Below are 10,562 nucleotides of genomic sequence, written 5' to 3' on the forward strand. Positions count from 1 at the left end.
CTCTGCCACCGACCTATCCTTTGAAGGAGAATGCTGAAACCAGTTGGTTGCTCTTCAGTAGTTCTTTCTCTATCGTATACATATTTTCGTATGTCGACACATGCCGTGTGCGACGACGTAGACACTTCTCAACACTTGAGTGACTTGAATTTGGCCATGATGACCGAATGTCATTGGACCGTGGAGTCGAGTAGAGGGCTCAGGCTCGATCGGCACAACAGGTACGTATAGCACAAGGGTAGGGCTAATGATATATCAAGTTGTTTGCTGTGCACAACCTTGGGGCGGAATTCGGCACGAAATTCTCTGCTCGCCAACTGTTGAGTATACCATTCAATACGTAGGTTTAAACTCATGTTACAGTGCTATCACGGTTGCAACCCTCTTTCAAATGGTGACATAGCCAACAACCACATAATCCATATCAAATCTTGCCCCTTGTTTTCTTTCTAAGTGTGAATAATAGAAATAATATCAGTCCTAATCATTGGAAAATGCAAATCACGGTCTATTATCGACACATCATACTGTCGCGGACATGGAAATCCAGTCGATTGACCGGGGCCGGCGCCCTCAGCGCGTACAGAACGTTGCATGCAGTGCACATGTTGATCCAATGCGACCATCAGCAGCGCATGATAAACCGTGCTACGGCTGCATGGCCAGCGCCCTGGGGCCGCTATACGTGCGACCTGATTTCCATGTCCACGACAGTAGTACCATGCAGCCTGGTAGTGCATTTGGAGCAGGAAAGTGAATGGTAGCACTGCGGTGGTGAACGCATGAGCTGATGACAACCATCGTCGTCTTCTTGGTTTGTGTTGTCTCCAGTTCATTGCAGGTTGAACGAGGAATGAACGTCTACTCTTTCTTTCCAAAACTGGCTGGGCACACGCCAATGAGACGGAAGCTAGTGCCGAACCAGTCCTTGGAAGTTTTGTTGTGCTGCTGGACTTTCAATCATCATGTAAAGTATATTCCGGTTTCTGAGTCTTCGTGTGCGCCTGAAGAGCTATACTGTGTAGAGATGTTGGAAGTGTATCCTGCTCACGACACTGCACCAAGTACAAGCACTGCCTCGGCGCTGCCTGAGCCCTTTTCTGTGTTTACCATGTGACCAGGAGAAGCAACTAGTAATTTGGAGCTTGAGCTGGAACGCTGGTGCTCTCTCTCTCTCTCTCTCTCTCTCTCTCTCTCTCTCTCTCTCTCTCTCTCTCTCTCTCTCTCTCTCTCTCTCTCTCTCTCTCTCTCTCTCTCTCTCTCTCTCTCTCTCTCTCTCTCTCTCTCTCTCTCTCTCTCTCCGTCACGTTCTGCCACTGTCCGAAACCGGTGCATGTGCTAGCATGTCGAAGCGCATTGTGTCTGAGTCACGTACTCGCTCTCCTCCTCCTCCCTCATATGCCCAAGACAGTATGACCAACTGTGAATACAGTTCATGCCCACATGTGAGCTTGTGTGATTCTCTTGTAGTAAGCTGCCACTTGTGTACTTGCACGTGTTGTGTACATGTGTGTGTGTGTGTGTTTGTGTGTGCGTGCGTGTGTATCTATGGGACTGCGTTCTCCTATTCTCTCTCCGGTGCCTTCGAGGCCCACGCAACCCTTGTGGCAGTGGCTCGACAGCACAGGGCAGGTGTGTGTGCGCACGTGCATGTGTATATGTGTGTGTGTGTGTGCGCGCGTGCATGCAGATGTGTGTATGGGGGGTGTGCGCACGCTGATGCTCAGCTCTCCAGAATTATGTCCGTGTGCGTAGCCAGTGTATGGTGGCAACATAGCCTTCCTTCATGTATATGTGTATGCGCATACTATTTGGGATGCTTTACTGTTTTTGGTGGGATCCAGTTACATAGTTTTCTGTTCAATTATTAATGTTTATACAGCTGCTGTATTTGTAGTGCAACTTTATGTCTTTCTGCTGGTCAAATTGTCGTCTTGATGGTGTTCTAATACTGATATACATAGAAAATATTACCCTCAGAAAGTGTGCTCGTTGTGAAGTTGTCCTTCTTTGGGCTCAAACCATTGCTCGTGTATAGGTAGATACATATCAGTGGGTTCGATTGGTGGCGAGAGGTCAGCCTAAATTGTTTGGGGCGGAATTCGGCACGAAATCCACGCTGAGTACTTTTTGACGACGAGTTGCGTCGGTCTTGAAAACTCTGGCGAGAAAGCGAGGAAAATGATGTCGCTTGGAGCTTTCCGCGAAACTTAGGGCAGCTAATGCCCGCACCTTCCCAAACATTGCCTCGGAACAAGACGATACCACCAGGGAAGCTCTTGTGAGCAAGGGATAAAATAGTCTCTTTTTGGCGATATTGAGCTGAGTTTCAAATTTCCCGGGCCTGGGGTCGGATTTGGAAAATAAAAGTGCAACTTTTAGGGCTCTTTTTCGGTGCTGGCGCTTCGCCTGTTGTTTGCTTCATACGAAACAAGCCAATGGGTGCAGTCTCGTCTCGTGAAAATCTCGTACGATTGGATTTGTTTACTCGAGTCTGGGCTGTTTGATTTGTGAGTAGCGCCGAGATTGGGTAATCATCTAGTTTAGGGTCCCAAATTATTTCGCACTTTCCCAGTGTTCTCTGTACTTTCTGTGTACGTGAGAGCGTGCTTGAGTGTGTTTCGAAGTTTTGTGTCCTAATAGTACTGAGTTGTTTCCTTTGACTTTGTGGTAATGGCTGGGCGTCCCGGTGCGCCGATACGGAATGCCGTCCCTCAGGGAGACAATGATGCAATTTTGATGGAGCAGTGGACCGTGTTCACCCTTGTGCCGATCTTTACCAGGACCCAACTTGGCCAACTCGAGTTCCTTGCCGCTCGGCGCTTTATCAGGAACGAAATACTCTGTGACACATGTGGTGCGCGATGTGGCCTCACTAGGAGGCAGAAAAAAGCCACGATGGGTTTCGCTGGATATGCAGACCTTGCCACTATGTCAAGAGCATCCATACCAGGCAACAATGTCGAGAATACGTAGATGCGTGCAAAGCGCCAGCTCAACGCAACTTCGGCACGTCTCGGGAGTTGTTTCCAACCTACCTCTGCGAGTTCGTGTGGAGGCAAAGAGTTCCAGAGGAACGAAACACCATCGGCTACCTGCTCCGCAGCATCAGCAATACCCTGTCTGATCGGTTCTGATGAAAAAAATCCATATCAACAGCTACTGTGTTTTTGATCTCGATTTGCAAATTTCTAGGGTTGACACGCTCTCACGTACACAGAAAGTACAGAGAACACTGGGAAAGTGCGAAATAATTTGGGACCCTAAACTAGATGATTACCCGAGATTGCACTGCCCTAAATAAAGTTGCGTGCCGGCAGAGCAAGAATTACGATCTGCAATCTGTTTGTTGTTCGTACCTGCAAGAATGTGCTGTACATGTACCGTATTTTCTCTGTTGTTGTTTCAGTTGCCGTCATGTTGCTAAAGAAAGGTTCAGTGACTCATTTGTTTCATACAAGACGAGTCAATGGTTTGGTCTGGCTTAGAATCTTTCGCTGTAGAAGAAATCTATTCGTGTCTCTATTGGAGAAATAATTGCATTCACTCGTTATAAAATAGAGTTAATTAAGACAAACTCACAGAACAACACAAGTACATGTACATCCTTCAAAGCGGTGAACCCCTTGATAGGCGACAAGCCTCTGGGTCATCCTAATAAAGATATTATTATTATTATTATTATTATTATTACAAATACCATCGGTCCCTTGATGTTCATCCTAAAGAGGTTTGACTGGATATCATTCATACTCCCCCAAAGTCGTGTACCATTTTATTATTATGGAGTGCCTTGTTTATCTCTCAGTACCTCCAACCATTATATTTACTTCCAAAAGTTGTATCGACATCAACAGGATTACGATTTCAGTACAATATCATGCCGGATGACCTTATCACGACAACCCATGACTACAATTATAAACACAGAATCAACAAAAACATCTGCGGCACGCACCTGGTTACAATTCTCAAGTAAAATGTGATTTAGGGTGTAGACATCTGAATTTTCTGAAAGACAAGACAATTTTATGACATGAAATTCTGCAACAGCAACATCCACAGAATGACCTGCGTGTTAAAAAAAAGTATCACCGCCACTACCCATATGATTCCCCTGCAGAAGAACATGAATATGCTAGACTAGTGCCATTTTCTGCAAGAAAAGGCTTGCACATCAATGCGTATAATACGGTATTGAATTTGATATGATGCACGTGTAGAGGCGCTACATGTAGGCCATCATTTAGGGCATTCCATTTGTTATATCGGGTTCAGCAAAGCACAATCACAGGGTCGGAGAAAACTACCATTACAAGTACATCTGGAAGAACAGTCCGAAAGCAAGCAAGGCGCGGGAAAAGAACCCCGCTCCACTAGAAGTTATGCAGATTCAGAGACCGCGCATGCGGACTGGTGTACACACAATAATGATGTCATGCACCTACACATACACTACAATCTCCCCCTTCAAAAACACAAGGGAGAGCCTAACAGAGGGAAGGACAGTGTGCGAAGAGTGAGCATTATGAGAAGGCGGCTGAACATGAACAAGAGAACAGAGCGGTGCTCTAGAATAGTTCAGTCCCTGTAGCGCTGTGGCTTCAGTGCGCCTTGATGGCGTCCGAGCATCACGTTGCTGAACTACCTTCTCAGGATCAGAGGGAAGCTCAGGAGTCGTTGCAGGATCACGAACACGCAGCTGGTCCACATGTCTACGCACAATGACACCATTGGCCAGCTTAACTTCGAAAGACTTGGTGCCTTTCCGCTGCAATACGGTGCCAGCTGACCACTTCTGAGGCTGGTTGAACATCCGCGCATAGACGGCGCTGCCTTCGTCCAACCCTTTTGCTGGCGGCTGGTGGCAGGCAGCGGTGGTGGTATTCTTGGCTTGCGGCTGTACCAGGTGCAGTCTGGTCTTGAGCTCCCGTTGAAGGAACAATGCCGATGGAGTTTCTCCTGTTGTCGCGTGAGGAGTCGAGCGATACCGTTCCAAGAACGTCTGCAGTGCCTCGGTCCAGGACAGTAGACCACGCTTCTCACTCAACAAGGCAGCTTTGAATGTTTGGACACAGCGTTCTGCAGCTCCGTTGGTTGCGGGGAAGTATGGTGCACTGCGCAGGTGGATGATACTTCTCTCAGCCATGAAGTTGCTCCACTCCACGGACGTGAACTGCGGGCCGTTGTCCGTCACGATTGCATCAGGAGAACCATACGCCGCAAACAGCTTCCGGAACTCTGCGATAGTCGTCTTGCTGGTGGTGGAGGACATAGGAATCACTTCCAACCACTTGGAGAATGCATCAGTCACGATCAAATACATTCGTCCTTCCATTGGTCCAGCAAAATCGGCGTGAATGCGACTCCAGGGTGCTGCTGGATTGGGCCAACGTGTCACCTCCACTGGTTGATCACGATTCCTGTTCACTTGGCATGCATGGCAGCTTCGGACGGCTCGCTCCACGTCGCTGTCAAGACCTGGCCACCATACATGGTTCCTTGCCAAAGCCTTCATGCGCACCATACCAGCGTGTGCAATGTGTAACTCTTGAAGGAGCCGGGGCTGAAGCGTGCTGGGCACCACCGTGCGAAATCCTCGCTGAAGGCAGCCCTGCACTACTGTGAGCTCCTCTGCGATGCGGTGGAAGGGCTTCAGCTCTGAGGGGACAGTCTCGGGCCAACCATTGGCGACATGCTGCAGTACCTGCTTAAGCACGATGTCCTTGGCCGTCTCTGCACTGATGTCTGCTGCGAGGACTGGCAGCTGATCCTGGTGAGTCGTCAGAATCTCAGACACCTCACACACATCAACGCTATGCGAATCAAGCGACATGCGTGACAGGTAATCAGCGTTGGCGTTGGCTTCAGTCGTCTTTACCATCACATCGTATTGATACGCTGATAGTGTTACAGCCCAACGCTGCAACCGCATGGCTGCGATTGAGGGGATGCCTCTCTTTGGACCGAAGATTACGGCAAGAGGGCGGTTGTCGGTCACCAGGTTGAAGTGCCGTCCATAGAGGTACAAGTGGAACTTGGTGACACCGAACACGATAGCAAGCGCTTCTCGTTCCAGTTGGCTATAATTGCGCTCGCTGGTTGTCAAAGAGCGGCTGGCGTATGCGATTGGTTGCTCCTGCCCTTCCGGCATCACATGGGACAAGACAGCGCCAATTCCTGTGCCTGATGCATCGCAGGTCAGACGTAGCGGTAGCGAAGGGCTATAATGAACTAGAACTGGTGGTGCACTCAGAGCTGACTTCAAAGCTCTGAAGGCTTGCTGCTGTGGCGCTTGCCATTTCCAGACGGTGTTACGCTTCTGGAGATCGTAGAGAGGCTGTGCGAGCGAAGCCAGGTTCTCAATGAACTGGCCATAATAATTCACCAGACCCAAGAATGACTTGAGCTCCGTGACATTCGTCGGTGCACGTGCGTTCTGAACCGCTTGCACTTTCTCATCGGTGGCGTGTAGACCCGACGCGTCAATTTTGAAGCCGAGGTACTGGACTGAGTCGGAGAAGAACATGCATTTCGATTTCTTTAGCTTCAGACCAGCTTGCAACAGAATCGACAACACCGTGTTCAGACGTTCCAGCAGTAGTCTGCGAGTGGGTGCAGCGATCAGGATGTCGTCCAGGTACTTGGACACGCCTTCCAAGCCAACCAGGAGCTTGTCCATGATTCCTTGGAACACCGCTGGAGCCGATGCAACACCGTAGGGCAGACGATTGAACTGGTACAGGCCCTTGTGCGTGTTGATGGTAGTCATCTTCTGGGACGCCTCATCCAACGGCACTTGCAGATACGCCTGCGACAAATCCAGGTTCGCAAAATATTTGCAGCCATTCAGGGAGCTGAAAATGTCCTGCGCTGTCGGCAGTGGGTGCTGGTCCACTCGTAGTTGGGGATTCACAGTGACCTTGTAGTCACCGCAGAGACGAACTGAGCCATCGGGCTTTGGAACAGCCACTACTGGTGTTGCCCACTCGCTGTGCTTGACAGGCTCTATAATGTGCTGCTGCTCCATCTTCCTGAGCTGCTCCTCAACCAAGGGCTTGACAGCGTATGGCACTGAATAGGGACGCCTGAACACCGGTCGTGCGTCCTCTTTCAGATGCAAGGTAGATGCGCCTGTTCGCAGCTCACCAACGTGGCCGTCAAACAAGGTCGCGTTGTCCGCAACTATCCGCTCCAAATCGGGTCCATCCGTAGGTTCGTCAACCCCAAACACGGATGACCAGTCGAGTCGGACGTGTGGCAACCAATTCCTTCCGAGCAGTGTAGCACCCTCGCCTTCAACAATGAGCAGTGGCAATGGCGTTGTACGGCCATCATAGCATACCTCCACTGTGGCTTGACCCAACACATTGATTTCATCACCTGTGTACGAGCGCAGCTTGATGTTAGCCGGTTCGAGTTGTTTGTCACTGGTACGGTCCCACGTCTCACGTGACATAAGGCTCACTGCAGCTCCAGTGTCGAGCACCATTGTCGTTTCCACCCCGTCTAACATCAAATTCACAGTTAGCTTGGGACGGGACTCTACGGAGTACACATCACCAACTTCATGCTCCTCACATACAAAATTGGTTTGGTGTTGGTCGCCCTTTTTCGTACGACACACCTTCTCGAGGTGCCCACGCTTGTGGCAGTAGTGGCACTCGGAAGCCTTGAAGCGACACTGTGAAGGAGCATGGTCCTTATTGCCACAGCGATAACAAGGCGCAGCCCCGTCAGTAGTGCTGCTAGCGCTGGCTCCGGACTTGCCTCGCTGTCTAGGTGCAGGTGGCTGTCTCTTGTGCCAAACGGCATGGACATCGCTGGACTCGGAGGTAGATCTACCCGCGGCCATCAAGCGCGCAGCCTCGCGATCGACCACCTCCTGAGCTGCAGCCGTTTTCAGAGCAGTCTCCAAAGTGAGGGCATCGATGGTCAGCAATTTTTTACAAACGACAGCGTCTCGTATGCCACAGACGAACCTGTCGCGGATGGCATCTTCCAGACCATTGCCGAAGTCACAGGTCTTTGCCAAACGTCGTAGCTCAGCGGCATAGTCATGATAACTCTCACTTGCCTGCTGGCTGCGGCTCCAAAATTTGTAGCGTTCCGCAATTGTCAGACGCTTAGGGGAGAAGTGTGCAGTCAGAGTCTGTCGCAGCTCTGAGAGGGACTTGTCATCCAGTGTTGCTGGTGCGATCAGCGTCACTAGCAACCTGAAAACACTTTCTCCTACAACTGTCAAGAATACAGATTTCTTCCGCCCATCCTCAATTTTATTCGCTTTGTAGAATTGATCCAGCCTGGCCAGATAAGACTCCCAGTCATCAGCATCCGTAGATGTGAAGGGGCCCAGGTTTCCGAGCAGCGCCATGATCCGATCTTCGTCGCCACTTGTTATATCGGGTTCAGCAAAGCACAATCACAGGGTCGGAGAAAACTACCATTACAAGTACATCTGGAAGAACAGTCCGAAAGCAAGCAAGGCGCGGGAAAAGAACCCCGCTCCACTAGAAGTTATGCAGATTCAGAGACCGCGCATGCGGACTGGTGTACACACAATAATGATGTCATGCACCTACACATACACTACACCATTGGTGACACAATTATTATAATAATATCCTTAGCTAAAAAAACAAAAGAAATTATAGCAATAAAAACTGCTTTATGGCAGTTTTCTAAAAAAAGTTATTGTGTTCTAGTCCATGGACCCCGTCTAAAAAGTAAGAAATTAACGAAATGGGATAGCCGAAAATTAAAATTTCACACAAAACCTCACAATAATCACAACACTTGAGGATCTTCATTGCATTCCCAACTCATCACAACCACGCGCTCTTCAGCCGAACCATACAGACACCAGCAAGGACACTTCCGTTGAGAGATAATAATTATTGCTCCACGCCTCTAGACAGCTGTTTCGCTCCCTGTCGGAGCTCATCAGTAGAGGATGATGATGATGATAATGGAGGAATGATCATTCTTATACACAAGAAATGGCGCAAGTGCGCGCTTTCCACATATATCAATGGCATATGCAAGCTGCTAAAATGGTAAAGTGTGAGAACAGCGATAAATAATCATAGTACGCGCTCATTGGTGGAGAAACACACCACACAGGCGACGAAAATCTTACGCGGAATACTGATGCCAAAGGAAAGTACATGTATGTTGTTTATTATTATGATGTTGCAATGTCCATGTATGCAGGCCAGGCGAGACTCACCGCCGAGATCCCCCAACGCGACAGGCTCGGTTGCCGTTCAGGGTTCACACCGACCTGTCCGCCCGTCAACAGGATCGACAGCGGGAGGCCCCACTGATGCCGATGTCGATGCACACCATGAAACTTGTAGTCGTGAGTGGGGCCTCCCGCTGTCGATCCTGTTGACGGGCGGACAGGTCGGTGTGAATCCTGAACGGCAACCGAGCCTGTCGCGTTGGGGGATCTCGGCGGTGAGTCTCGCCTGGCCTGCATACATGGACATTGCAACATCATAATAATAAACAACATACATGTACTTTCCTTTGGCATCAGTATTCCGCGTAAGATTTTCGTCGCCTGTGTGGTGTGTTTCTCCACCAATGAGCGCGTACTATGATTATTTATCGCTGTTCTCACACTTTACCATTTTAGCAGCTTGCATATGCCATTGATATATGTGGAAAGCGCGCACTTGCGCCATTTCTTGTGTATAAGAATGATCATTCCTCCATTATCATCATCATCATCCTCTACTGATGAGCTCCGACAGGGAGCGAAACAGCTGTCTAGAGGCGTGGAGCAATAATTATTATCTCTCAACGGAAGTGTCCTTGCTGGTGTCTGTATGGTTCGGCTGAAGAGCGCGTGGTTGTGATGAGTTGGGAATGCAATGAATTGAAAATATGGCCGAAAGCTCTGTTGCAATATTTAGTACTTGAGGATCTTAGTTAAAAAAATACTGCTTTCAACACTTGTTTAGTCTGACCAAGAGTCCATCTTGGTCTGACACTTCGAGGGGGACTTGTACGAGTACTGCGCCAACATGCATGAATAGGAAAGAGGACCACGAGGGGAAAAGGTCTTCTCGCTTTTCATCCTGTGTGTGATTATTGTGAGGTTTTGTGTGAAATTTTAATTTTCGGCTATCCCATTTCCTTAATTTCTTACTTTTTAGACGGGGTCCATGGACTAGAACACAATAACTTTTTTTAGAAAACTGCCATAAAGCAGTTTTTATTGCTATAATTACATGAGAATTTGAGCTGTACGCAAGTCGCGGCTTGGTTGACCTCATCAGGGTGCCGTAGTGCACGAACTGCGCTGTTTCAGATCTGATATGCACAGTTGCACACTCTGGTTTATGTACTCTTGCTTGTACTTGTAGATCTACTACATGATTGTGCAATGATTGTCTACTATCTACTACACTGTATGATTGTACTGAACAGTCTGAAGACTGAAGTACATGTATTAGTATAATAGTCCGTGAGCCAAAACTCAAAATCACAAGTGCCGTTGCACTCTCGGAGGGACAAGTCGCCGCTTACAGTGTTGGTCAAGGGCATCACAAAGG

At 48.9% G+C, this 10,562-nt stretch overlaps 1 protein-coding gene across 1 annotated transcript; it reads right to left on the minus strand.

Annotated features, from left to right (window-relative positions):
- Positions 1 to 4,444: 4,444 nt before the first annotated feature.
- On the minus strand, positions 4,445 to 8,374 carry LOC135828018 (uncharacterized protein K02A2.6-like). Its single transcript, XM_065340455.1, has one exon. The coding sequence runs from the start codon at positions 8,372 to 8,374 to the stop codon at positions 4,445 to 4,447; it is 3,930 nt and encodes a 1,309-aa protein (XP_065196527.1).
- Positions 8,375 to 10,562: the final 2,188 nt, after the last annotated feature.

Source organism: Sycon ciliatum, chromosome 12 (genome assembly GCF_964019385.1).
Source record: "Sycon ciliatum chromosome 12, ocSycCili1.1, whole genome shotgun sequence".
In the NCBI taxonomy this organism is placed as follows: Eukaryota; Metazoa; Porifera; class Calcarea; order Leucosolenida; family Sycettidae; genus Sycon; species Sycon ciliatum.

Coding starts and splice junctions, on each gene's coding strand:
- LOC135828018 (XM_065340455.1), bottom strand. CDS start 8,374: ATGGCGCTGCTCGGAAACCTGGGCCCCTTCACATCTACGGATGCTGAT.